The sequence below is a fragment of the Panonychus citri genome, unplaced genomic scaffold (assembly GCF_014898815.1).
Source record: "Panonychus citri isolate SS breed McGregor unplaced genomic scaffold, ASM1489881v1 Contig00092, whole genome shotgun sequence".
NCBI lineage: Eukaryota > Metazoa > Arthropoda > Arachnida > Trombidiformes > Tetranychidae > Panonychus > Panonychus citri.
In genome coordinates, this window is record NW_026515497.1 from 1,177,420 (window position 1) to 1,205,219 (window position 27,800).

The 27,800-nt window shown below is 32.0% G+C and overlaps 4 protein-coding genes and 2 long non-coding RNA genes across 12 annotated transcripts; 2 read left to right on the forward strand and 4 right to left on the reverse strand.

Annotated features, from left to right (window-relative positions):
• Positions 1-3,176: 3,176 nt before the first annotated feature.
• Positions 3,177-5,807, reverse strand: LOC128387688 (TBC1 domain family member 4-like). Its single transcript, XM_053346932.1, has 7 exons — positions 5,780-5,807; positions 5,541-5,696; positions 5,302-5,475; positions 5,055-5,206; positions 4,885-4,977; positions 4,155-4,314; positions 3,177-4,063 (listed from the first exon to the last, which is right to left on the reverse strand). Exons 1-7 carry the CDS (start codon positions 5,805-5,807, stop codon positions 3,177-3,179), a joined length of 1,650 nt encoding a protein of 549 aa, XP_053202907.1.
• LOC128387556 (uncharacterized) lies at positions 5,557-13,029 on the reverse strand. Of its 2 annotated transcripts, XM_053346760.1 has the most exons (7): positions 12,890-13,029; positions 11,989-12,601; positions 8,836-8,988; positions 7,042-8,739; positions 6,739-6,873; positions 5,780-6,640; positions 5,557-5,696 (listed from the first exon to the last, which is right to left on the reverse strand). In XM_053346760.1, exons 1-6 carry the CDS (start codon positions 13,009-13,011, stop codon positions 5,813-5,815), a joined length of 3,549 nt encoding a protein of 1,182 aa, XP_053202735.1. In that variant the 5' UTR covers positions 13,012-13,029; the 3' UTR covers positions 5,557-5,696; positions 5,780-5,812. The 2 variants fall into 2 exon arrangements, with proteins under 2 accessions (XP_053202735.1, XP_053202736.1); XM_053346761.1 differs by lacking the exon at positions 6,739-6,873.
• On the forward strand, positions 12,907-14,128 carry LOC128387569 (uncharacterized). The gene is made up of 2 exons (XR_008325104.1): positions 12,907-13,045; positions 13,715-14,128. It is a non-coding gene; the product is annotated as an uncharacterized LOC128387569 (long non-coding RNA).
• A 454-nt stretch (positions 14,129-14,582) lies between these two features.
• On the reverse strand, positions 14,583-16,837 carry LOC128387560 (putative uncharacterized protein DDB_G0282133). Its single transcript, XM_053346766.1, has 4 exons — positions 15,557-16,837; positions 15,285-15,463; positions 15,059-15,213; positions 14,583-14,974 (listed from the first exon to the last, which is right to left on the reverse strand). Exons 1-4 carry the CDS (start codon positions 16,532-16,534, stop codon positions 14,814-14,816), a joined length of 1,473 nt encoding a protein of 490 aa, XP_053202741.1. The 5' UTR covers positions 16,535-16,837; the 3' UTR covers positions 14,583-14,813.
• A 168-nt stretch (positions 16,838-17,005) lies between these two features.
• LOC128387567 (uncharacterized) lies at positions 17,006-20,554 on the forward strand. 6 transcript variants are annotated; one of them, XR_008325098.1, is made up of 7 exons: positions 17,006-17,753; positions 17,943-18,153; positions 18,407-18,554; positions 18,628-18,806; positions 19,019-19,186; positions 19,259-19,305; positions 19,686-20,554. It is a non-coding gene; the product is annotated as an uncharacterized LOC128387567 (long non-coding RNA). The 6 variants fall into 6 exon arrangements; XR_008325099.1 differs by having other exon boundaries at positions 19,259-20,554; XR_008325101.1 differs by having other exon boundaries at positions 19,019-19,112; positions 19,259-20,554.
• Positions 20,555-24,626: 4,072 nt separating this feature from the next.
• Positions 24,627-27,124, reverse strand: LOC128387562 (fez family zinc finger protein erm-like). The gene is given in 2 exon segments (XM_053346767.1): positions 24,627-25,176; positions 25,179-27,124. Coding segments are annotated over 2 exon segments (1,038 nt in total). The 5' UTR covers positions 25,978-27,124; the 3' UTR covers positions 24,627-24,937.
• Positions 27,125-27,800: the final 676 nt, after the last annotated feature.

Consider the following 27,800-nt stretch of genomic DNA (forward strand, 5'->3'; position numbering starts at 1 on the left):
TGAAACTCAGAATAGGAAGAGCAATTGGAACGAGAAAGTACATGTTTAGAATACGAAAAAACCCCACCGAGATGTGGAAGTTAATAAAAAAACTAATAGGGAAAAAAAATGAAATTTCAAATCTTATAACAAACAGAAAAACGAATCCAGACTTAATCTCTTTTAGTAATATCAGGCCAGATCCGTTAATCGAATTAGGGTACTCATCAATTCTAAGCCGTGAGGAAAGTAAGAGAATATCGGAAATGACTTTTGTCAAACAATCGGGGAATGCTGACAATTTCACCTTAAAGTATTGGCTCAAATTTTGGAAAGTAAACATGGAAAAAATCATCGAAAAAATAAGTGAATCATTCATCTACGGGGTAGTTCCTGTATCCGTCAAAACCTTCGGTGCACATTACATTCCGAAACCGGATGGGAAGCTCAGACTTATAAAAATCTCGAACTTTCTGTTGAAAATTTATGACAAAATACTCACCTCCAGAGTAAAAAAAATCCTTCCTGACCTCCTCATTCCTTATACTCAATTTGCATACCATGGCGATTATGGAATAGACGAACTTCATGTTATTCTCAGAGAACATCTTGAGGAAGGTATTATAGTCTCTATTGATGCCACCAAAGCTTTCGATAATGTCTGCCTAGAAACCATCTACAGTGAGCTCATAAGATTCATCGATCCTGGTACTCTCTCTATGATAAGATCATTCAACACCAATAGAGTTCTCAGAGTCGCTCATGAACGTAAGATCTTGTACAGGAGGGACGACAAAGGTACAGCTGCTGGCTCCTCCTTGGGACCTATTCTATTCATTGTTGGGCTTAATAAGGCGATTAGAAACATCACCAGGAAGAGTGTAAGGATAATCTCCTTCGCTGATGATATCTTTATTCTTACCAGCGAACAAAATCATGGTGATGATCTTAAAATTGTCGTCTGAACTAGCCACCATTGACCTGGAAATAAACATCAATAAGACAAAAGTAATTAAACATCCAGCTTCTTCTAATACAATGTTGACAGGTAAAATGGTCAGTTACACCCTGAACGAAGATGATTTAAACAAAATGGTAAATCAGTTTCAAACAAAAATCTCATCGCAACTCCGCGTTATCAACAAACTTCCAGCTCACTACAGAAGAACTGCTATATCCGCCTATGTTAGCTCGATGCTCTTTCATCTTGGTCCTCACTCTCTCTTCAAGAACAAAAATTATATCAACCTTGTAACAAATATCCAAAAAATCGTCAATCTCAGACTCAAAAAAACTCTTAATCTTAGCAAATGGTCGTCGTCTTGGTCTCCATTATTTGTGTTTGGAGTAGTTAACCCTTTGGAAACCTGGTTAAAAAATCTGATTAAGGCGATAATCAAAGTGTCAACAAATTTGGATAATTGGCCGATATGTGAAATCATGAAAGAAAGAGTCACTTTCTCGAATCCCACAAGTTATAACTCCAAGAAATTCTGGGCAAAAAGATCAACCTACTCTCCACTCCCTACAGCTTATGTCAGAATCAATAACAATAAAATTTGCCTCGATAATGAAACAGTTATCTATCAAGTTACCGAAACAACCAGCACTAAAACTACCCTTCTAGCACTTTTCCTCCTTATTAACAAACACAAGCACCAACGAACCCACTACCACCTACCAGAAAATATCACCATGTTCCCTAATTCGACCTCTACAAAAATAATCATCAAAATGCTTGAAGCACACACTACCCTCTTCACGTGGATCAACACCGACATTTCCAAAAATATCCCCCTCAACCCTATCAGAGAAATAACCATTAAAAATCGGATCAACACCCCCAAAGATGTCAACGATTACATCAATGGTCAGATAAAAATGTTAACTCTTCACTGCAGAAAACCATCAATATACACTCTACTATTTAATCAACCTCTAAACAGAGAATACAACCATTTTCACGGAATTAGTATACAAGAATTAGACAATATATGTCAGAGAATTAAAATGTCAATTTCAATCATTGACAGAAAAAAGAACAAGACAAGACCACTAACCCATTACCTCTCCTCCTGCAAAAGTACACAATTATACTGGTTAGACTCATGGGACCTCACTGAAAACGAAAATGTCACAATCAAAATTAACAATTTAAAAAAAATAAATGAAATCCTTGTAATAAAATCTGAACGTCTAGTTCAGAGTCCGAATGGACCTTCAGGACAACCTGAAGTTTAATGTATAATGCATTGGCCAGTGGGCATAATAAAGAATGGAAAAAGATTTTTAATTAACTTAATTGTTATTAAATTTCTAATTAGTTGATTGATGTTTTTAGACTTTATTCTCAATTTAATTGGTTTTTATGTAATTTAATTGATGGAAAGTTTTTTTCTTTTAAAAATGAATCTCAATCAATTTGATTCTTTCTTTTGATTGATCCAATTTTTTGGTTGTAAAAGTTTCTCTCGATTTAAATTGTTTACAATTAGTGATTTTCCAATTGTTAAGATTAAATTATTATCTGTTTAATTTTGTTTTTACCAATTACACAAGGGAAGTTGTATGTATATAAGTTAATTGTTTAAATTAAATCTCATTTACACAAATACAATAACAATAATAATAATAATTAGGTAAATATATATAATTAATTTAAGAGGATAAATAATAATAACGTTAATTATACAATATAATTAATATAAATCATCAATTGTGTTGATGATTAAATTTTTGCACAGTTAAATTGTGTGCTTTTGAACATCAATTAATCTGTAATTATGTGACAATTAATCAGAAACAGAAAAAGGTGTCAACAGATTGAACAATTAAATTTGACTAGAAAGAGATTAATGATTACGAAGGGAGAAAGAGGAGAAGAAAGTAATTAATTGTTACAATAAATTACGAACTGTTAATTAGCTATTAAGGGTTAGGATTATAAGGAAAGAGAAGAAGAAAAAAATCAGATCCAATGAATTTCCATCAAAATCAATTGATTGGATCGAGAAGAAAAATAAGTAGCCATTCTTAGGTGAATTAACTCGCAATTAGTTAATTGTTTGAAAGAGAAAAATATTGTAATTTAAAGAGACAATTAACTCCATCTCAAAGTGTATAATTTATCGATTTTTTTAGAATTGTCCAACTTTCGAATTGTGTTAATTGTGTTTTCCACCGTCCAAATAATGGTTCTATTCCAGTAGCGATTCTGGTAACGGCGACGATGGTAATGGTGTCCCACCGGCGGAAGTTGGTATGGAAGATGATCCACTTTGAGTAGCGGAAGTTGTAGTTCGTTGTCGTAACATGTTCAGAGAATCGAAGAGAGCATCTCTTTCCTCTTCAACTGATCTAACTCGAGATTCTAATCGTTTAATTGTTGATTTAAGTGTTTCGATTGACGATTCAAGTGAATAAACATTTGATTGTGCAACATGAAGCTGATCAAGAAGCTCCATGTTTTGACTTTTAAGTAATTTATTTTCACCCTCCAACTCAGCTGATCGTCCAGTATCCTCATGATGACCACTGTCGATTACATCTAATGGTGACTCTTTAATTGGTGAATTAACGGTTGACGTTGAACAATCAACGAAATTATTGTTAATCAGCTGTTTTATTTGTCCATCATCAGCATATTGAGTTGATACTGTTGAGAAAGAAATTGTCGACTTTAATTGTTGACCTTTAACTGGACTTAATGTGGGTGGTAATGAGATTTGATGGTGATTATGATGATGATGATGATTAGATTGATTATTTGTTATGTTACCGTTGGAACCAAAAAGTTCATTATTAGCACCAAAGTTTGAACCAAAGGAAGTGGAGAGTGAGGAGACTTCCTCTTGGAGCAAATTGTATTCAGTTTCGTAGACAATTAATTGTCGACTAATATCTCGTGATAGCACTTGATTGAAAACCCGTTCCATTTGAATGGCATCCATTTGAGGTATTTCCGATTTTAATAGTTCCATTATCGTTTCAAACGATGTACACGATAAAATGGCCTCACGATAAGTAGCCAATAAAACGATAGATAATCGGAATATCGCTTCGATTCCAAATAGAAAAATAATATCTGATTGAAAGAAGAGAGGAAATAATTTCATACAAAGGTTAGAACTTTCTCTTCTCAAAATTCGAACAAATAATTGTTCAAAGTTTCTCACCGAATAATCGAGCAACAAATCCGATCGGAAATTGGGAGGCAAAAAGGGTCAAAAACCAAGGGGCAGCATATAAAGTGGGTGGTATATCATGAGTGTCAAAGTGTTGGTAAATATCATGATGAAAATCATAAAGAAGTCGAGTTAATTGATATAATTGCATCTGAAAAATCAAGAAGATTCAATAATTAATAAATTGTTTGACATTCAAACGGCTAAATGGTTAATATGGACAGAGAACGAAAAAACGGAAATACTATTATTTCTAGTGTTTCCGTTATCCATTCATGCACATTTTCAGCACATTTGTGGTCAAATTGAGCAAAGGTGGGTGACCTTTTAAAAGTGACCTCTCCCATATCCAATAATAACCTCTAACCCTTAACATCCATTGTTTTCTCCCGTTTACTGGTCAGTATCATTTTTTTTATTCACTGACCATTTGTCCATAAAATTTTTTCCAAAAAAAACCTTTCATTGTTGAGTGACCATTTCTTTTCACCTGGTCAGACGTTATTCTTAGATGTTAAACTGACCAGAGAGTTAGAGAGAGAGAGAGAGAGAAAAGAAATGGGAAGGTCAAAATGCATAAAAGGTCAATCACTTGCGAATAAAAAAAATAACAACAAAATGACCATAACTGTCCACCCTCTTTGTCTCTCTCCCTCTCTCATTGACCAGGTTCATCTCAATCAATTGTAAATTGAGATTTCTATTGTTATCCTAATCTTACCTGTAATGCACTCATGTCCGGTTTGTATTGTCGTCTTAATCCAAGATGAAAGAGAAGATATTTCATCATTTCAAATGATTCGTCTTCATTCATCTGTAATAAAATTGTAAGAAATCAATTAATTGTGAGTAATACAAAGGTTAATGGTTAAAATTAAGATAGTTAATTACATGTAACAAAAGTATAGCAGCAACAAAGCTGAGTCCTTGACAATAACCAACTTCAATGTCAAACAGTGAGTAAGCTTTGAGTAGGTTGAAAAGTGACAACTGACCAGCGCCCAGAGCTTGTGAAAAATACGGATGCTTGGGGAAAGTACGACCTGTGAAATGAAAATAGCAGATTAACATGATTAAAGAAGAGAAATTAACATGATTAGTAGAAAGAAAATTTTTTTTAAATCTACAAATTGATTACCCAAATCAACAAGAATTGCATGTTGCTGAGCAGTTAATTGTTGGAGTAATTGTCGATAAGGTTGATCGGGATCAATGGTACCAACGTCTTTACCACCGTTTAACATGCGATTGTTTTGTTTATTATATCGAGCGATAAATTGCCAAATTTCACCTCGTTTAGATCTTGGAACACCTAAGAATTGGTAACAACAATTAAGAGAATTAATTTTCCATATGATTGACAATCCAATTGTTTACCTTTTTTAATACTATTTTTTAATAGGTATTCGAGTGATGAATCGTTTGGATCGCGTTTTAATAGCTCGTCCCACATTTTCGTGGTCTCTTTAAGGCAAGGTGTAATCTCCTCGTAGTCCAGTTTCATCCGTTTACAGGTCACTACATTTTGATTAGCTAAGGAGTCGAGGGAGAGAAAACAAAATTTGATTAGTTGATCGCAATTAGATTTATATATATAAGTGATTTTCTATTCGAACCTTGAAGTCTTTTGTTTTCTTTTTCCATTTGGATTAATGTGATTTGTTGATTAATTGCTTTTTTCCAAAGATCTCGAAGTTCAGTTGAACTTTTTCTCGGCTGTTGTGAAACAATTGACACACCGCCACCCCACTTTCCATTGAGTTGACATTGGTATCGGCTGCTGATATCGATGAGTTAAACGATGAATTATCCGATGATGAGTCAAGTGAATATCGAGACGAATCTTGGGAATCATATTTGTCCAAAATTTTTGTCGTCGTGGTGGTTTTTATATTAGAGAAAATTGTTTTCCTCCAGCCTCGCTGCTCTTTTATATTTTGTTTACAGCTTCCACCGGATGAAGAGCTTGACCAAGTTGAATAGCCAGAACTTTGATCTTCAGAACCAATTGACGAACCATTGTATCCATCGCCACCCAATCCTCGTCTTCCACCGCCCGTTTCACTGGCACTATCGAACGATGAACTAGCTGAACTTTTATTGTTAGTACCAATTTTCATGAATATATTATACAGCGGACTCTTTGTTTGTGAACCCAATCCATTCAATGGGATTGACTCTGACCTAAGTCCAAGTCGAGGTGTCCCCTGAGATATTGAACCACCAACTGAACCAAACCCTGAACTTGTCCCGGAACCCGAACCAAATACACCAGATCCACTACTAGTTGGTCCACTACTTCCAGAAATAGATCCTGATCGACCTCCGATTTCCTGTAAATCTTTAACATCACCAATTGTTGAACTTCGTGGACGTGAAGAGGTCACTTCAAAAAAGGAGTGATCACTTCGGTTACCATGTTTGGGTGAAGGATTTGATGATGAGCTCAAATCATCATTTGAATCACCCTGTGCAAGCTAATTAAGCAAAAACAATACAATTAATCAAATATCAACAAACTCTGAGATGAAAATTTTGACAAAAAATCTTGAGGACAAAATAAATATCATCTTACATTAGGAATATTAATAAAGCCAGAAATGGTTGATGCTCGTGCACGAGTTTCATGCAGGGTGTGACTACGTTGTGATTTAATTCTAATGGAAGGACTTTGATTATAATAATTAGCGATTGAAGGTGATCCTGCTCGCTATTGGTGATTAAATTAAATGACAAGATAATCAGCAAACAGAAAAAATGAATACGAAACATGCAAAGCAAAAATAAAAATCAGCTAAGATTAGGATGAAATGGAAAGTGAAACATGATGAAGACGAGGAAGATTAGGAAGATAATGATGATAATGATGATAATTTACCTTGAGAATTGTTTCAAATGAATTAGACAGAGATTTTTTCGCTTTTTGCTTTAAATTGTCAAGGGTTGAAATTGAATTTCGTTTATCGTCTTTACCATGGTGATTGTGTTTCTGTTGTTTACGCTCGGACATTCCTCGAAGTAGCATCATGATGATTTCATTCTGTTCTTCGATAGATGAAACTTGACTTCCCTCGTACATGGACATGACCTCATTTTTATCGACATCCGGAAGTGAATCAAGTCGCTGTAAGATAACCGTCTGAGCTTTTTCAGCGGGTAAACTTTCAACATCAACACAGAGTCGATGAAACCATTGCATTGGACATGTTTCACAAATTGCCGTTGATTTATTCTTATTGACTTGGTATGCGTGGTGGGCATTGTGAAAGGCTTGTTTAAGGGTATGCATGATCTCATTGACCAGTTTATCGGTTTGACAACGGAAAACGTAGCCCACATAAGTTTCACTGGGATAAAATGAAGGCTCCCGACAAATGAATCCAAAGTGATCCATATACTTGACCCCTTGAGAACAGTGGGAAACATAGTTGAAAGTTTTATTGAATAAAATCTGATGAAGATCAGGACTAATTAGACAGATTTCTAATCGACCAATAAGAAATAGCATCGTTCGATTTTGGAATTTGGTTGATTGGCGGTTACGTCGTAGGTCAGAATTTCCACCGGAGTTGGTTCGAGTACGATAGGGAAGTGAAACCTGTTTTTCTGTTGACAATTTTCGCACTGGAATGTTGGTGTTATTATTATTACCGTTATTCGGAGATGAGGGAGTAGATGAAACTAATTCCGGTGATAAAGATACTAATGGTGTCGCAGAAGGAGGGTGAGGAGTAAGAGATGTTGGGACTGGGGAAGATATCGAAGAGGGTGAGGTTGTTGTTACTTTTGTCTCTGGTGTTTCGGTGTTGATGATTATTCTTGGATCGATTATTTCAATTTTAATTGGAGTTGTTACTGGTTTTTTATCATTCTCCTCTTCGGGTGTGTAAATTTCCTCCGGTGGGTTTGGTGAGGGTATTGGTGAGAGTGAATCTTGATTGTGTTTTGAACAAACTTCAAGGTCACGGATTATTGATGCTCGACCTTGTTCATCAAGTGATTGGGTATTGGTTATCAGTGAAGAAGAGGGAAGATGAAGACTTGTCCCACCGGTGGAAATGCCGAAAATACTACCTCCCCCTGAAGCTGTACTAGCACTTGAACCTGGCCGGGAAAAGTTTAAACTACTGTCGTCCATTGATTCACGTCCCTCGTCACTGAAAACGGAATCTTTTTCATCGTTATGACTGGTACACGTTATGGTTACCGGGTGAGTTGAACTGGTCATTGAATCGTTTTTAGGTAAACAAGTGACCATAACAACCTCTTCTTTTGGACTTTCCTCGTCCAGGGTTTCTTTATACTCTTTACAGGTCGTTAGGGAGGAAATGCTTCGTGGTCGTTGCATCCCAAGTTGATTAACTATCGACGGGGTTGTGGTCGGTGAATTGGAGGTTGATAAAGAGCCGGAGGCTGTTGGGGTCACTGAGGTTTCACTTTCACTTCGGTCCGATGATGGAAATTGAATATTTTCATCGCCCTCCTTGTCACTGAATTTCACCTTAATGGGTTCGGAGGTTCGGAAATTTTCAACAGCATCGTCAATGAAACTTGGTGGTGCTCGTTTTTGGTAAACCTGAAAAAAAAGACAAATCAACAATCAAAAGATTAGATTATCATTAATTATGATTGTTCAATTCGAGAATCTAATTGAGTGATTTAAAACAATTACCTTAATTTTACCAACATACATGACTTCAAATTGTTGGGAATTACTTAATATGTTATCTAAATTAGATGTTCCTGATCGTTGAATTAAATTTGATCCACTGTGAAAATTAAGGACTTTGGTTGCTTCCCTCATGGCATTGATTAAATCAAGAACCTGTTGATTGTAAAGCAAACAATTAACTTAAATTCACTTTTAAATTGTTGATTGTCTTCATACTTGAATACCAAATAAATAACTATCAAAGTTCATGGTTTAATTATTGATAATCATCATCAGTTTACAAAGGAAACAGTTACAATTCACTAATTAACTAATTGTTTAATTATTTTTCTTTTGTATGTTGATCATAATCATCATTTGTAATTAACAGTTAAACTAAACCACAGTTGATTATTATTTTCTCATGGTTGTTGATGCAAAGAGGAAATGGTTTGTAATTAAACCGGTAACAATTAACAACTAAGATGGACAGTTAATCAAATAATATTAATTTGATATTTAATTTGATTGCTCTTGAGATTAAATATTAATAAATGTTTTGATGACAAATTGTTGTTGATATCAAATGGTTAGAATGATAAAACCAATCAGAAACAGAATTGTAATTAATAGAAATCAGATCAAATTGGATTGATTAAATCACAATCAGAGCTAAAAGTAATTGGAAATATTTACGTAAATGAGAAAAGTATTAATAAATCAACGGATTAATAAGTTAATCTCTTTAGATAACAAGGAGATTAACAATTAAATCACAAACTGACCAAAAGGTGTGGTTATATGATCAATTCAATCGAGTCATTGATGAAAATTAACAATTAATCATAAATTAATTACTAATCCAAATAGTTAACCAATTTGTTTTCCAATCAAATCAGTGATAATTAATCGAAACCGTTAAATTAGACTTAATGTTCAAATCGCATTTCAAATCAGTTTGAAAAGTTTTCCAAAAGATTATCATGATTAATCTTGATTCTGATCAACAATCAGATAATTAAGATTAAGATGATAAATATGATTTATTCAGTGCAAATACCCTTTGGGCATTAATCCAAATGATTAGAACGATAATTTCTTAATGAAGGCAAATAATTTAGAAAAAAAAGTTCTTAATCATTAACGATCAAATTAAAAAGTTACAATTGATGACGAAGTTGATGAAATTATTGAATCATAACGATGATGATTAACTAATTATCATGTTTAAAGGACAGAAAATAAATTCTGAGTAAATCTATTTATACAATTAGTTGATGCGATTAAGATTAAAATTAATTTTTCTTTACAAAACAGATTAGACTTAATTTCCTAAATCAATTTTGGCAACTAAATCAACTAACAGTTAATATCCATAAGAGTTAATTGTTACAAATTGAAACGTAGTTGGTAAAAAAGCTTAATCATAATTTACATGTGACTAAACAATTAAATTAGTTGAAGAGACAAATTATCATGTTAACAATTGATTGAGAAATCAATTAAATTACTTTCAACGTGTATAATATTTATACAACTGGGAATGGCGACAATTAAGTAAATCTAATTATGATTAATTGTAAACAATTAACAAGATGGTAGTGATTAACAACAGGGAGTTTAAAAATCCTTGATAATCAATGATTATCAATGTTAATCATATTTTCATGGTGATTTTTGTGATAATCATCAAAGTTAAACTATTATCATTGATTTTCAGTGGAAAAGATTAACAATTAATTAATTACAAAAGAGTAAATTAAATCATGAGGTCATTCATTTCAGGGAAAGTGAAGATATTAAACTGAGTACAGAAAAGTTCAATATCTCTTTGAGTTCATCATCATGAAATTCAGTTCCAAGAGTTCATGTTATTTTGAGCTTCATGGGAATTAAATCTCATGACAACAAACGAGAGATACTTTTTCTGGAATCAAATTAACTTGATAACAATTAACTAACGATTTTTGAACCTTTCGTACATGTTATTTTAACCCACAATCTAATTATCCTCATCATAATCATCACCATTATCATCAATTAGAAAATATCTCCTTCTAATTAGGATTTTTTTTTCAATCACTGAAGGAATTAGCTGATAATCAAGGTGATAGATATTAATGATTATCATGAAAGATAATTAAGATGATGATGATGATTAAGTGAAAGACTATGGGAAAATATAAAGGTAAAGGTGATTAGAGAAAAATATTATCCATTAAATTGATGATATCATGATCTCTATCATCCAAAGTATTTCAAATTCATTGGTAAATTACTTGATTGTCCTTGAATTTAGGTTGTAATTTAAAAAAATAATACTAATGTAGTATATGGAAATTGAATCAATCAATATTGATTGTTGTTTCTACTCATTGATAAAACTAATCAGCTCAATTTAAGGTCATGAAAGTTATGGTGAAATTGATAGTAACCTTAAAATGAACATCATCATGCCATCTTGGTGGAAATAGAGTATGATGATGATGATAATGATGACGAAGATGAAGATGAAGATGAAGATGAAGAATAATAAAGTGAGAGAGCAATCTCAAAGGAAAGAGTGAGATATGAAGATGAAGAAGAAGATAAAATTTGAGAGCATAGCAACAGCAACGTTAGATTTTCTCGATTGGAACTTGCGTGAACACTTTCACTTCAGAATTTATCATCTTTATCTTCATTTTACTCTTTTTCTTTGTTCTCACCATCATCATCATCATCATCATCTACCATGTTTTGATTTTTCTTCTCTTCTTCCAAAAAGGTAAAAAGTAGGTCGAATCTGGGATAAACATGATCATCTCATCTTCATCTTCTTCTTTCTCTCTTTCAACATCATTTATACTCTTTGGTTTATATAAAATTAACCATTCATGATGATTAACATGATGATAAGTTAAATATTGCTGTTGATTTGAGAGAATCGGAGAAAAGCATTTGAGAGGGAACATGGGAGATCTTAAAATACAAGAAAATACACTGAGAAAATTTTCCATGAATTTTGTTGATAAACAAACAGGAAAGAAAGAGAATAGAATTTTGTTTTTGTTCTATTCTCCTGAAAGAAGAGAAAAAAAAACAATTGAAAGAGAATTTGATTCCTTTGTAAATGTATTAGAATGATGATTGTGGTGATTGAGTTGATCCAATCCAAGTTAATCTTTCACTTACCATATTTTCTGATGTTGATTGGAACAAGTAAATTGTGTATTGGGAATCAGGGTGATCTCGAAATAAATAAGTAAACGAAGCCTTGTCACTTGGATCAGGTGTAAATTTGGATACAAATTGATGTGAATGTACAAACAAAGGTGCTCTCTCCCCTTTGACCACCGCCTTTAGGCAAATATCATTAACCTCAAGTTCAATGTCTTTACAATTTCTATGGGTTGAATTACGTCGGATATCATTGATAATCCATGGTAACATGGGAAGAGTATATCGTCTATCCAAAATGGCTGAACCAATAAATTTAAGGCGAAAATATTTAGCCAAAGATGATGAACATTTTGATGAGATGTTGGCTTGTGTTGGTGTTGTTGTTGAAATTGCGCTTGATGATGAATTGGTTTTACTTTTAGGTAGTAAAAGTAAAGATGAAGCTGAAACTGAAGAGGAAGGTGAAGAGGTCAAAGAAGATGACCCACCGGATGATCTTGACATGAAACCTCCTTTAATTGAATAACCACCAAGGGAATAAGTTGATTCCACCGATCGGGAGGCGGCTAATTTTTTCTCACCATCAGTTGAATCTTTAATTAGCTCGGCCTTCATTGAGAGAGTTCTAAGAGAGAGAGGGAGATGGAAAAAGAAGAAGAGAATTAAATTAATTAGATCACCTTAAATTTGACAAAATTCCACAATTTAATCAGGTTAATGATTCAGGAAATTAGGGCAACTATGAAGAGGTGAAAGGATTAACCGATAATCGGAAGGGATTAACTGATCCAATTCGGATCTAAAGTATCTTAATTTGTATCTTTTTCTCTTTGTCTTTTGTTGACATTTTTTTTTCTTTTCTTTTTTCCAAATTTAATTGTTCTTTTTTTGTTCGATTTTAAATTTTAATTACCTGGTCATTGGTCGTCCGGTTGTTGGTGAGGAATTAAATAGTTGAGGTGATGAATCCCTTTTCTCGGACATTTGTCTCTTCACTGAGGGAGTTGCATATAACTCTAACAAAGCAGGACCCATGATTCACTTGGATGATTAATTGACTTGGTTACAGGTAAGAATTAGTTAATTGTTCCTTTGGATGATTATAATTGTTGAAAGATCGAAGACACTAATTGAAGTAGTTGTTGAAGAAAAACAAAATTCTATTCTATTCAATTCAATTCAAAATCCAAATTTAATACATGTTATAAGTTGGTGGTAGAAAATGAAGAAAACAAAAAAAAAGAGAAGAATCAATTTTTTGATTAATTGAAGAAAATTTGTTCTTTTCTCTTTGGTTAATTGTGATATTAAGGTGATTAAGGTGATTATGTTTTAATTTTGGTGATTTGGTGATCACTTAAAGGTAAATATCATTGGGATGTTGAAACTGTGATTGTCCAGTCGTTGGTTTGGAGGTTAATTGTTGCCGAGTTGATTTCTGTTGACTAGAAATTTGGGTTGATTAGAAGGTTAATTGTTTGAAAAATTGATAGAAAATAATTAACATGTGAAAGGAAATTAAAGTAGAGAACAATTAAAATGTGAATTGTTTATCGAATTGCGAAGAAAAGTTGAAAATTATATGAATGAAGGACAGAATATATACAGTAAACAGCTGATTCTTTTTTCGATGATCAGTCTCAGAGAAATTTAATTCATGAGAAATTCTGAGTCTGTTCAGTTGAAAGAATTAAACAAATTTCTAAATGATTAATATTTGTTTTCTTTTCTCTTTTAGTTTTTTTTGTCGTCAAGGATTTCGATGATTGTGACGATTTGAAGACAAGGAAGAGAGGAAGAGGCCATACCAACTATCGAGTTCTAAAAAGATTCATCGTCCTTAGAACATAAAAAAAGATGAAGATGAAGATAAAGATGATGAGGATGAGGATGACGAACATGAGGTTCTTCCTCTTTTCCATGCAGCAATCGAACAACAATTAAATCACAACAATTAACAATCATCTTGTTCTCTTTTAGATTCTTAATCCGTTTCCAACTGATTCGAAATGATTGTTGTTGTTTTCATTTTCTTCTTGATTGTCACCAGTTAGAGACAATTAATTGATTCTGATTAATCTTGTTCTTGTTGGGATCAGGGCGATGATTTGATAATCTATTCACAATTAGAGCTTCAGATTAACTGTTTAAATTGTTTCCGATTTAAATTTCTCTCCGGGAAGACTCACAATTTTCCTCCATTTTTTGTTAATTTTAATTAACTTGTTAATTGTTGTTGATTGTTGTTGATGATTTCGCGTTGATTGCTCCATCAATTATGTTATTAAATTATTATATTTTCACCTTCAAATTTGATTGTCAAGGTTGTTTAAAGTGAAAAACTGTTCCAGTTATTAATAGATTATTATAATTTTCTGTTCAGATAAATCAACTTTCTCGTGTAACTGTAATTGTCTTGATTTCCTCTGTTTAACTAATTGTTTGAAATTTAATTCACTCAAGAAAAAAGTGGGAGTTTAATTAGTGGAAAATTGATTAGAGTTAATCTTGATTATCAACAGAGAAAATTAATCGTGAGAAGAAAATAAATCTCAATTTCTCATCTAAAATGTAAATTGAGACTATTAATTAGTGACAAGTTTAGATTTGAATGAAAGATAATTGTAATTAAAGTGAAACTAATTACATTTTAGCTTTTTGATTATCTTTTGAAAATCATGTTTGTATATAAATGAATTTATATTATCAATTGAATATATGAAATTATTACTTGTGATTTAAGGTCAATCAGAATATATGATAATCTATACAAATAGAGGAGAGATAATAGATTGGCTGTAATTAGTTGATTAGCTAATTAATTTTCCAATTTTGGCTCAACTTGTTTTCACTTCTTTTGGCTTTTCGATTAATTCTGCTGCTGCTGGACGAAGGTCACTTTCCGCTTTGACGTCTTTCAACTGATTCCTTAGATGAAGTATCGTTGCTTGTAGACCTTCAACTTCCTCGTCAAGTTCAAATAGGAATTCATCAGTTTCTGTTATTAAAAGAGAGAGAAAATTGTTAATTGTTATTTAAATGGTTGATTAGTTGATCGATTTAAAATTTTTCGAATTCATACCCATTTGACTTTTCTTCATTTCTTCGACGAAATTTTTCTGAAGTGATAATTCTCCTTCCATTTTACCGATTCTTCCAGATTCGATTGTTTTTCCAAGTTCATCGTTCTCTTTGTACAAAGCTTGACATTTGGCCATTAATTGTTTGCCCATGTGACTAAATTGTAATGATTGGAAATTTTGTTAGAATTCAGAAAAAGAGAGAGAATAGAGAATTAAAATTCTTACCTGTCGGTGGTAAATTTCCAGGCTGCTAATTCGTTCTGCATTTGATCAACCCGTTCTCTTGAAGAAATTACTTCGGATTTCATACGTTCGAACATTAAATTAAGTGCTGGATCCAAAAGGGTTGAATTAAGTCGAGAATCAGACGGAATTAATTCCGCTCTCATTGCTTGAATACGATTCTAATGGGTAAAAATGAGAGAAAAGTGATAATGTCAATTGGATGTTTCTTATTGACCAATCATCATGATTAGAATTAGTGGTCATCTACTTACCAAAAGATCGGCGACTTCTTGTTCCTTGTTAGTCAATCTCATGACTAAAGTGTTTTCTCGTCGACAAGCGTCGATTTGCTGTTGTTTGAGTCTCTCTTCCAGTTCCTTGGTTGTATTACAATCGTTTCGAAGTGAAATCGAATCAATTTTGGCTTCCAATGAGTCAATATAATCTTCTTGTTTCCTCCATTTTGACCATAACTCTTTACGATCGAGACGATTAAAAGCTAATTCATCTAGTTTAATTCTAGTATTTGAGGCACGTCCAAATGTCCGTTTACTTTGACCACTGGTAACATCGGTTTCATTTGAATTGTTGTTGTTGTTGTTGTTGGTTGTGGTCGTGATTGTAGTTGTCGTTAAATTAGTGGCTGTGGTAATAATTAAGTTATCGTTTAGATTCATTGAACTAGTTTCACATTCCATTTGATTTTCATTCCAATCATTATTAACTTCACTGTCAAAAGAGCAACTGGCTACTGAGGTTACTTTATTATCCTTAATCATCTCTGGATTGGTTGTTGAAGAGGCGGTTAAATTGTTATCATTATGATTGTTGTTGTTGTTGTCATTGTTATTGGAAACCACAAGGCTAATTAAATTACTACTATCAGCATTTACATTATTGGTATTGGAGCTAATTTCTGGATTCTCTTCATTAGTGGCTTGAAACTCATTAGTATTAGAAACAACATCTTCTGATTCATTGTAAGATGAAGATGAGGCAACAGGAATATCAGCTCTTGTATCAGCTTCCGTTTCAATTACATCATTATCAACATCGATATCATCGTCATCTTCATCATCATCAACTTTAATTTCCGGTGATAATGGTTGTTTATCCTCATCACCTTCTTCTCGTTTAGTTTTTGGCTCTTGGGTTGATGATAAACTGGGCGATGATGGCGATGGAGTCCTATCAACCTCTTCACTGGTTTCCATTAGATTTCTTCCAATTTCTTCACTAATACCACTCATTATCTTTCAGCAATCAATATGTTTATACAGGAGATTAATATTTGGAAATGATTAACTGACCAATGTCACTGGAAATTGAATCTCAATTGGATGATGATGATGATGAAGATACCGGTGAGTTGGTTATTGAATTTGCTTCTTTTAATTTAAGTCTCTCAATATCACGAATTACACCAGCACGTATACGCCGTTTCTCTAATTCCTGGACAACATGGACACCGACAATTATTGAAAGGGTAATAATAACCGACGATGAAAGGACAAACTTAGATTTAGCCGACATTAAGATCAAACAAATAACAATAACCACACACAATAAACGGACAATAACAAATGATTTTGTTGTAGTAGAAAACCCTAACCATAGATGGCAGAGTAATCGAAACAAATTTTAATCATTTTTGTAATTTTCGTGGCGATTTTGATTCAGCTAATTAATTGTCAACAATTAAGGTCAATTTAACTACGTAACTCTTTGAATACACATTTTTTTATCTTCATTTCCTTTCAGAGACGAATGGAAATAGAGAAATTAAATAAATTCTTACCATAAGTTATTCGATATGTTTGGAACCACATGATAACTTTATGAGGAAATTATCATGATTGAATTGATGATTATCCAAATTGGAGGATGGCGAGAATTCTGGTTCTTTGGAATTCTGGGTTACAATTTTATTCCTCTCTTCATGATAACGAACAAGAAAAGAAAAGTTTTCTATTAGTTTTGCAATCTTACTATTCACCATTGGATCTCGCTGGAAGACTCAGTTGAATTTTCCTTTGCTCTATCATTATTTACAATTGAACGATTCCTGAAATTTTCCTTTTACCTTTTAATTGATTAGTTTGTTCAATTTTGTTGTGAAAAGTGATTCTTACAATGTTATACATCTTCAAACATTTACCTGAACATAAATCGATTTTGCGAAATGAAAAAGTTAACTCAAATTCGAACCACCAGATGGCGATGGTGAAGCATAAAGAAAATTTAAAATTTTCTTCAATTTGAATTCTAATTAATAGTTGAGACAATTTAATCTCTTAAATGTTTTGATTAGATGATTTTTGTCTAATTCTTTCTAATTGATAAATTGGTAGGAATATGATGTTGGTCGTTTGTGGACAGATTTGCTCTGTAATTTGATCTGAATTTCAATTAGAAAAAAGAAAATCATTTTTTTCTCTTGAAAGTGTCAATTGATTTGTGAAACAAAAGGTTAGTTTATTTTTGATTTTCTTTTCCATTTTTATTGATTCAATCAAAATTATCACAATTTTTTCTGTGATTAATCATCGCCCATAGGTAATTAATTGATTGACTGAATTTTACTTCTGATTCTGTTGTATTCTGATTTCTACGTGTAACTAATCTTCATCTTTTTTTCTCTCCTTGTTTCTATTCTAGTGAATTGGTTACATATTTTGATTCATCATTTTCCTCTTCCTTTTTTTTTGTATCATCAATATAATCATCAGCTTTTCATGACAATCATCTTCATCTTCCATAATCATCATCATCTCTTTATCAATTTCCCTCAGGCATTTGGCCCTCATCTTTTTGGTTCAACTCTCAATTCAAATTGATCATTCATCAAACATCATGGCTCTTTTAATATGTAATATACATTTACATGGATGAGTACAGTTATTATCATGAAGAAGATGATGATTATCATTACTAATATTTGGTAACAAACCACTAAAGACAAAATTTTGCCTTATATAACCCTTAAGGCAAAATATCTCTATTCAATATGTAATATTTTCTCCTTCTATTTTCATAGATAATCATCATCATCATCATCATATTCACCAAAGTTTTACCACAGAAATTGATGATCTATCTCCCTTTTCTGTTTCCACTTTCAGGACGATAAGATCAAAATGTTCCAAATAGACAAAATAATATCATGTCATCTGATGCCAACTGAAATGCTTCAACTGATGAAAATGTTTACATTCAATGAGAAGGCCCAACCACCACTTTTACAGATGAAATCAACCACTAAATTAACTTGTAAGTATCTTGACAATACGCACAACAATTTAAAACTAATCCATTTATGATCTACTCTTGATACAACCATCAGATTGTAATATGATCTCTTATAGACTTTGGTGATGTTCACCTGTTGACTTTTGGTTATCATCATTGATCCAATACCTGTAGGAAAATGATCACAGAATGAGTTTAATTCATTTGTTTCTCTGTTTTCTATCCTCCATTAGGCCTAAGGATGAGACACGATGATAATAATGAAAACTAAAGGTAAGAATAAAAAAAAAGGTTAAAAGTAAACTTGACTAAATTCAAATTCTCAAAAAGTCATTTACTTTTTTTCTGCATCTTAATGTAAACATTAGCTATTAACCTAATTATAGAAGAGAAAATGTCGAAGAAAAAAAAATCATATTCTATCTTATTCATTAATTTTCGTTCCTAATATTCTCATTTATCTTTTTATTTCTCTTTTCTTCAAGATTGGATTTTCTCTCTCTCTCTCTTTCTATCATTCAAACCTCAGAATCAATCAGCAAATCTCAACATGATAAAAATCCATAGGAAAAGGAAAATGTTATTACCATTGACGAATCGGTTCTTTTATCAATGAACATGATTATTATTATGATTATCTTCATATTTTTCAAGTAACTGTTATTTTGATGAAATTCTAATGAAAAAAGCATCTTCCATTTTGCTCTCTTTTTCATTACATACAGATTCATCATCATGTTATTCACAAAAAAGATGCAGTCAAAAAGGAAAGGTACAAAAACAGCAAAGACGGAATAATATCATTTACAGAGATGATAAAAAAAGGATGAGAAGGATAAATCAAAGGAAGACAGAGAAAGAGAAAAGCCAAAAACAGCTAATATAATATGGATGAAATTTCTTGTTTTTCTCTATCAATGAATTGAAGATTCTGTTATTTGCTTTTCATTGACATTGTTTACATTGTAACCTGTTGGGACATTAATTCGTCTCTCTCCCTTTCTCTCTCGTTGACTACCATTTCTATTTATCTTGATCATCATCTTTCAACAACAACAGGAATGAATCAAATGATTCCAATGTTGTTGATGATGATAATGATGATATACTTACTCTCTCTCTCTCTGTCTCTATCATCCTTTTCTTTTTCAGCTACCTGAATGTAAATGGAAAAGCCTGCAAATGGAGAATCGAAAGAAAAGAAATAAAGACACAGAGGAAGACAGAAAAGAAAGGAAAATAAAAGGAGAGATGATACATAACACAGAACAAGTAAAAGATGATAAAGAAGAGGGAAAAGCATATGATGAAAGAAGGAGCAATGGAGTAACAACAACAAAAAAGCCCAAGAGGAGGATGATGACGACGATGATGATGATGATGAGGAAAAACATGGAAACATATAAATGTACACATATAATATTCTCAAGCCTGCAAACCACATAGGCTGAGATTGGCTCTATAGTGAACACTTTTAACTGGAGTGATGATGAGGATGGAGATGATTAGCTGTATATATAATATTTTCTCTGCTTGGATTGTTATAGGGAATTGTTATTTTCCACTATTTCCTTTCTTTCCTCTGTCAGTGTGTCACTTTCCACACTCAAGATAATCCAAAATCGCAATCAATTAATCGAGAGAAACAAGAAGTGCTTAAAATTAGCGTTTCTCTAATTCCTTAATTGCTGCTCAAATGAAAGATTAACATTTTTGTCTAATTTTTTAAAGTTAAACAAAAATGAATCCATCCTAAGTTGGTAATGATGAACCAATATTATCAAGTTTATCAAAAAGTCTAAACTTATATCATATGTATTATATTTTTATACTAAGATTAGACAATGATTTAGATAATCGTCTTGAAAAAGATTTTATCAACTTTTCCTTTCATCAACTATCAATGTAATTGCATTTGCTCATTGATCCTGATGAAAATCAACTTATCCCTTTTTACAATCATTCAGTTAACTGTTTTTTACCTCTTCATGTAAACATCATCACCACTTTCCATATGAAACTATCACTGTTGTTGCTGCTCTATCATCATCATCTCCATCATCTCCATCATCCTCATCATCTTCTTCAATGGATATAACAAAACTGTGCTTCTCTTTTTTTCGATTCTATTTTTTTTCTTCTATTCTAAATGGAACATTTTTGAATAGCCATTTTGATGCTCTAACGAAGCGTTCATAATATACCAGATATAAACGCCTTTTACCAGATAATATTTGAGTATTTGGTTTATCCGTTTTCCTATGGTATTATTGACACAAACAACATTACACTTAACCTGATTCAGTTTCTCTCTCCGTCTCTTATTAACCAAGAGAATTGAGAAAAACAAAATCAAATTTAAATCACTCTCGCAACAAACATAATACTTTTACTACTATGATCATTATATTGGATCAAATTTCAAACTTTCTTACCAATCAACTGTTGATACAAACAATTAATTATCACCACAGTTACAGTAGTAAAAGAAAAATGTAATTTCTAGTATCATTAGTTAATACAAATTGTGACCACAAAGTAAATCAGAAAAAAAATTGTAAATCTATTAATCAGCAAACACAAACATCAATTGCAATGTATCAAAATGAGTATTGGTCAACAATTTGTTGATTATTTTGGTCATAATCAAGTAATCGTCTACTGTTTATAACCACTAAATATCCAACTGATTTTGTTGATGATTAAGTAATGATGTTAATGAAGTTTATCTGAAATCATCATCATCATTGATGTAATATAATCAGTTAACCTTACCAACCTGCCCTAGGGTGTAAAAATAGTCATCAACAATTTGTATATATTATTATTATCATCATCATCATCTATACAATGCTGATGATGATTAAAAAGGAGGTAACAATTTATCATCATTATTTTTACCTTATTCAACAATAAACATGTTGATCAATTGTTGTTATGGTGGTTAAGGTAACACCTTATTATTGTTATTATAAATGACGACATCTCTCATCACTTGGAAAATCAATACAATGATGCTTTTCATCCTCATCCTCATCTTCATCTTCATCTCCATCCTTCAAGCTATTATACCAACTTGAGGATTTGTATCTGGATTTGACAGATACACAAACAGACAAATAGTAACACAACTTGACACTTTTTTTTTGCTTCAGCTAATTAACACTTTTGATCAACATCATCATCATTAAATTGTATATTTTCAACTCTTGATATTGAACATGATGATTAACAATCACACCGGGAATCATAATCATGGCAGTTGTGTTGATCATTGCATCTTAATTATCATCTAACTGTTTATCTAATTTTGTACAATTATTGTTATTATTAAATTTGTCACCATCTTGGTTTTATCATCATGAATCTGAACATTGTAACATGATGATAATCATGATGATGATGATGATGATATAATATTATGATATTCATGTTGCTAAGTTTATGTTGATCAACATTTAAATTGACATATTGAATTGATGGGCACGTGACGATTATATTTATATGTATTTTTCAACAATCAACGCAACTAGATAATCATTTAAATTAGATTAAGGAAGGAAACAAGCAATTGATTGTCATTTGGATTATCATAATTACAATGATAACAATCAAATGAAATGATGAACTGGTAACAAGAAACAACGAGAAATAATAACAACAAAAGGATAGAAATTGAGAAAAAATTATTATTCTGATTAAGTTCATGTTAATATAATCAACTCTCATCTTTATCATCATGGACCGGATATCATTGAATAACCACAACAATTTAATAAATAATTCACAGTGGGAGTTAAATATATACAGTGAGTGAGTGAGAGAGATGAGGATGTTAGGTAAAAAAAGTGGGAAGATACAAAAAAAAGGATGAGAACCGTTAGGATGATAAAAAAAACGGATGAAGATTAGGGTTTGTTTTCAATTGAAGATCAACCAGCAAGAAGATTGTCATCATCATGACAAAGGAGGAAAGAGAGAAGATAATTTCTCATGGAATGAAAATTTTCATGATAAGATTCATTTTCTGTTGCTGACACTTCCTACAATAAGAAGAAGATGATGATGAGCCAACAGATGATGATGAGGAGACGAGGGGAAAAAAAGAATGACAATCTACTATAGAGATGGAAAGACAAGATGAGAAGGAGAAAAAAAAGTTCGTAATCAAAGGTAAATGTTCAGAATCGAAATGGAAAAAGTTTCAAACAAGAATCGAAATCGAAATCGAAATTGAAATTACCATTAGTTAATATTATCAAGGTAAAACAGAGATGATGAAGATGATGAAGATGATGAAAGAGCTTTTGTAAAATTGGTAAAAAAGTCTCGTGGTATTCAGATTGTGAATTATCATCATCCATTGACAATATATCACAATGATGATTATTATGATTACAATTATGTCCAATCTACTCCTATGGTTAATATACAAAAGATTGTGGGGTTGGTTTTGAAGGAGAAAAAAAAAGTTTCGAATACAAAAACATAAACTCCCATAGACTAACCCAAGGAGTCCAAGCGAGAGTAAGTTAACAAGAGAAATATGTATTCATATGTATTTACTATTGATTTGGAAGAGAAAATCTTCTTTTCATCCTCATCCTCATCTTTTCATCATCAACATCATCATCAACTTGATGAAAACAAAGTTACCTTAGCGGAAAAAAGCATCTCAATGTAAATTAACATTGATTTTTGTGCTTCCATATTAATATCATATTCAAATGTACTTATCTTTTTTTTGTTGATTGTTATTAAAAAAATGATGATGATCAAGATGATAAATCATTTCCTCTTTTTTTTATTAACTCTTTTATTGACACTGACCATTGGTCATTGTTGTTGTTGTTGTTGATGTTTATTGTTGATGTTTCCATTGACCCTTAACTTTTAAGATCTTTCAACTTGTAGTTTTTTAAGTGACCACAACTACTTCTGGTCAGTTTGTTATTGTCCAGATAATGATGATGATGATGATTAGATTGCTGATTAAACCTAGTGCATCTAATTGTAACGGTCAATTTAATTTCCTTGACCACAATTAATTTACATTCTAATAGTTTTTTTATTACCACAAATGCAACAATTTAATTCGCGCTCTTTTTTTAATCCAACAACTATTATTATCTCTAATCGTGTTAATCCTCTACACATAATATTAATACTCTAACAATATATTAATAAATCAGCACTTGAAAAATTCAAATTAAACTTGAATCTATTATCAAATTGTTAACAATTAAGTCTGATGATAATTTTTACTATAAAATTTTGGGTGCAAACTTTTTTTTCCTTGTCAAAAGTTTGTTACAATTTAATAAATTTCCTTCTAGTGGTCACCTAATTGCTTTCGATTGTTATATTCTAATAATAATTTACTAATTGTTGAAAGAAATTCAAATAAATTGTATGTTATTAAAATCTTATTGCAACAATTAGGTTACAATTTGAAGATCGAGAAACTTATAGTATATTTAGATTTAGTTTACAACTGAAAATCGATATAATATTATCTTGGAAATCTAATTGTTACCATAACAAAAGATAATCATTTGAATTAAGGGATGAAGATTAAGGTAATAATAAAGAAATAGGAAGAAGAAGATGAAGATAAGAAGATGATAAAGTTATCATCAATATATATTGTTCAATAATCGCTTAACTAATAACAATGAGAAGAGGAAGAAAAAAAAAACGAAGAAGAGAAAAAAAAAGTTCTAATATCAAACTTTATTCCTTCCAATAATACAATTATCATCATCACATCTTCCTCATCATCTTAGATCATAACCTTATCATCACCGACATCATCTTCTTATTATTATCCTCCTACCTATCAAAATAATTGATATCAAAGTTAAAAGGATTATCATCATCATCTTTCATCATCCAAAGATAATGTTTCTCATCCAATATCAACAATAACATCATCATAATAAAAGGTAACATCCTATCACACTCATCTCCTCCTCCTCCTCTCCTCCCACTCCAATACCCACCACAAGAAGATGATCTTAATCATCTTCCCACTCCCATCAAACTTGAATCACTAGATGATAAAAATTAGCAAACAATTAACATTGAAAATCAATCAACTCACTCGATAAAGTCACAAAAAATTGGATCACAAAGTAAGAGTAAATTTTACCAATTACTAAATTGTTTATTTTAATTTGGTCATTTTTTTGATAACATTATATAAATCAACTTTTAAATTGTTTGGTGTTATTTATTGATTATTTTTGGTTTCAAAGGATTATTATTATATTAATCAAATTGTTGTGGTTGTTTTTTTTATGATTAATGATGATGGTGATGTGAAAGACTAGAGGATGAAAAAATTACAATTTAGCTTAACAATTACAAGATTTGATTGTGAACAATTTACAAGTGACAAGTTTTCAAGGGCTAATTGTAAACATTGAGGCGGAACAATTTAGATCATGTAATTTTCTCATGTGTTTTTTAAGATCAAAATTGCGGCAAAAACCCTTACCACAAGCTTTACAGGTATAAGGTTTCTTGTCGGTGTGAGTGTGCATGTGAAAGGTCAAATTGTATACCTGGTGAAAGGCTTTATTACATTTCTCACATTTGTAGGCCTTTTCCCCGGAATGAGTTAATTTGTGATTCTTGTAGTTTCCCTTTTGGTGAAAACCTTTCCACAATACTCACAAATCCAGGGTTTGTATCCGTTGTGGATTCTCATGTGGGTGTTAAGGGTTGACGATCTGTTGAAAGCCTTACCACAGGTGACACATTTGTGGGGTTTCTCAGCGGTGTGGATGATTTTGTGACGACATAAAGTTGACGCTTGGCGAAAACCTTTACCGCAAACTTTGCAAACAAACGGCCGAGCCCCGGTGTGGACTGGCATGTGACGGGTTAAGTTATAATGTGCATTGAATATCTTCCCGCACTCTAAACAGGTAAACATTTTACCAGCTGATTTTACACCGTTGTTGTTGTTGTTGTTGTTGTTGTTAGTGTTAGTGTTGGTATTGGTGTTGGTGTTGGGAGTGATTGATTGGGCTGAAGAAGTGGAGTTGATGTTAGCGATGTTAGAACCTACCGCTGCCGTTGAGCTCAAATTAAGTGTCCTGGATGAAATTGATATCGAAGATGAAGATGATGAGGAAGAAGAGGACGATGAAGATGATGATGATGATGAACTTGATAGTGATGATGAGGTTGGTTGCTTAATTATTGAAGCAATTGAAAGGGGAAGGGTTGATTTCATCAAAGATATACGATGATGATGGTGATGATTATGATGATGTAGATGAGGTATTGGCAAATTATTGATATTTATTGATGTGATTGGAGGTTTAGATGATGATGATGATGATGACGGTGAAGATGATAAAGATAAAAGCTTATCAATTCCAAATGATAACTCCTTTTTTGGAACTGAAATCTTATTCTTTGTAAAAGTTTCCATTGTTTTGGAATCACTTGGAATTGAGTTTATTTTAAAAAAAAAGAACAAGAAAAAAACTTTTAACGATTTCAAATGATTAATAATGATTTTTACTCTCGATGATGATGATGATTGATGAGGTTGGTGATGATCAAGATGATGATCAGGATGATAGACTTGAAATGTCTGTCTCTCTCTCTCTCTCCTTTTAGATGCTCAAACAATAATCGAGAAAACAAACTGCTCGATTTTGTTAGAACTTCCTATATAACTAGAAATGCTCAATATAAAAGTGGGTATTAAGGAGGAGCCACGAACATCTAATAGTCCAATCAGAAGTTATCTAGAACAATTTCTTGTAATATTAACCTTATCATTTCCCCGCCGACTAAGTCTGAGCATCCACCGGTGGGCATACACACACAATACATGTTACATTAATGGAAACATTTCTCATCTTGTTCCATAGAAACAAATCATTTCTATTTAATTTCTATTTAAATCTTGATGATGATGAATATTTTTTTTTCTATTTACATTTTGTACAAGTTGAAAGAGAAGAAAAAGTTCCAACTTCGAACTTGAAATTTGTTCTAAATTCACAATTTGTCCAGTTTACCTTTTTTTTCCTTTCACATGTAACTTATATCATCTCTCAATTGATTGATTGTGTTGATTGTTATCTGTCGGCTTGATTGTTTCTCAATATGATTACTAACCTTATTGATTAAACAATTAAATCCTTTTCTATTTGTAATTCTCTAATTGTAACAATTAAGCCGATTTCAATAGTATCTTTTAAAATACATTTTTGTTATTGTAAAGTAGGAAAAAAAGTTTCGAGAAAAAAAAAATAAAAGAGTTAGAGTTTCTTTCAATTGTTATTTACTTATAAACAAATTATCATAATCATAATAGCAATTTGTCATCACTACGATTAGTAAATTGTTGTTGTTGTTGTTGTTGGTACTGAATGAATGACAATAGGGGATAACAATCAAAAATTGGACTCGAAAAAAAAACGTACGCAAAAATAATGTACAAATGAAGTCGAGTTAATTATCTATTATAATCTGTTAATTCAGTTTCCGTTGACATGGTTTCTTAGGTTATTACAATAGGAGAGACAAAACTAAATGGGAATCAAAAGTAGCCCCCTACAAGAAGATGAGGATGAGGATGATTAAAAGCCCATCGAGTTTAATGTTGTAGTCTCTCTAAGCGGCTAATAATATGGCCTTAAAATCGTGGCCTCAACAAGCAGCTCGAGTAGTGAATGATTGGGGTGGGAAAACCAGGAGGAGGAAGATGAAGATGAGGATGATAGAGATGTGTAAAGAGGATGACAAAGAGGATTTATGGGACTGTGATAATGAGAGAGGGTGGAGGAGGTGGAGTGGAACCACCTCTCCCTCCTCCTCCTCTCACTAATATTATTAAATCAATTATAATTATGATCAATGAAATCGAAAGTTTTTTTTTCAATTTATCCTTGATTGTAAATATTATCAGGTAATTGTAGATAATTAGTTTAACTGATTGATTGATTTATTAGCTAATCAAGTTAATTTTTTTAACTGAATTGTTTTCTTTCCTCCTGTAACTTTGATTGTCATATTGGGACTTGTTTTTGATAATCTACCGTAACAATTAAACAGTTAACCGTTTACAATTAAGGGTTGATCGAGGAGGATGTTTAGTGGTTAAATATTTATTAGCCGATTATCAACAATTTGATCAACACAATATAACAATTTAATACCTTTCATCTGTATTTTGGTTACTTCTCAAGCCGATTAAAGTTACTACTAAACACTAATCCAACTAATCCACTTGCTAAGTGG

Bases quoted from the DNA above. Each gene is read 5' to 3' on its own strand.
- LOC128387688 (XM_053346932.1), bottom strand. From the start codon at position 5,807: ATGGAAAAAGAAAACAAAAGACTTCAAG. The intron at 5,697-5,779 runs GTTCGAATAGAA...TCGACTCCTTAG, and splicing joins AGAAAACAAAAGACTTCAAG to CTAATCAAAATGTAGTGACC. The intron at 4,315-4,884 runs GTAAGATTAGGA...TTGATTTTTCAG, and splicing joins CGGACATGAGTGCATTACAG to ATGCAATTATATCAATTAAC.
- LOC128387556 (XM_053346760.1), bottom strand. From the start codon at position 13,011: ATGGGTCCTGCTTTGTTAGAGTTATATGCAACTCCCTCAGTGAAGAGA. The intron at 8,989-11,988 runs GTAAGTGAAAGA...TACAATCAACAG, and splicing joins AATCAACATCAGAAAATATG to GTTCTTGATTTAATCAATGC. The intron at 6,874-7,041 runs GTAAATTATCAT...AATCACCAATAG, and splicing joins CATTTGAAACAATTCTCAAG to CGAGCAGGATCACCTTCAAT.
- LOC128387560 (XM_053346766.1), bottom strand. From the start codon at position 16,534: ATGAGTGGTATTAGTGAAGAAATTGGAAGAAATCTAATGGAAACCAGT. The intron at 15,214-15,284 runs GTAAGAATTTTA...ATTACAATTTAG, and splicing joins TGGAAATTTACCACCGACAG to TCACATGGGCAAACAATTAA. The intron at 14,975-15,058 runs GTATGAATTCGA...TTTTAATAACAG, and splicing joins AATGAAGAAAAGTCAAATGG to AAACTGATGAATTCCTATTT.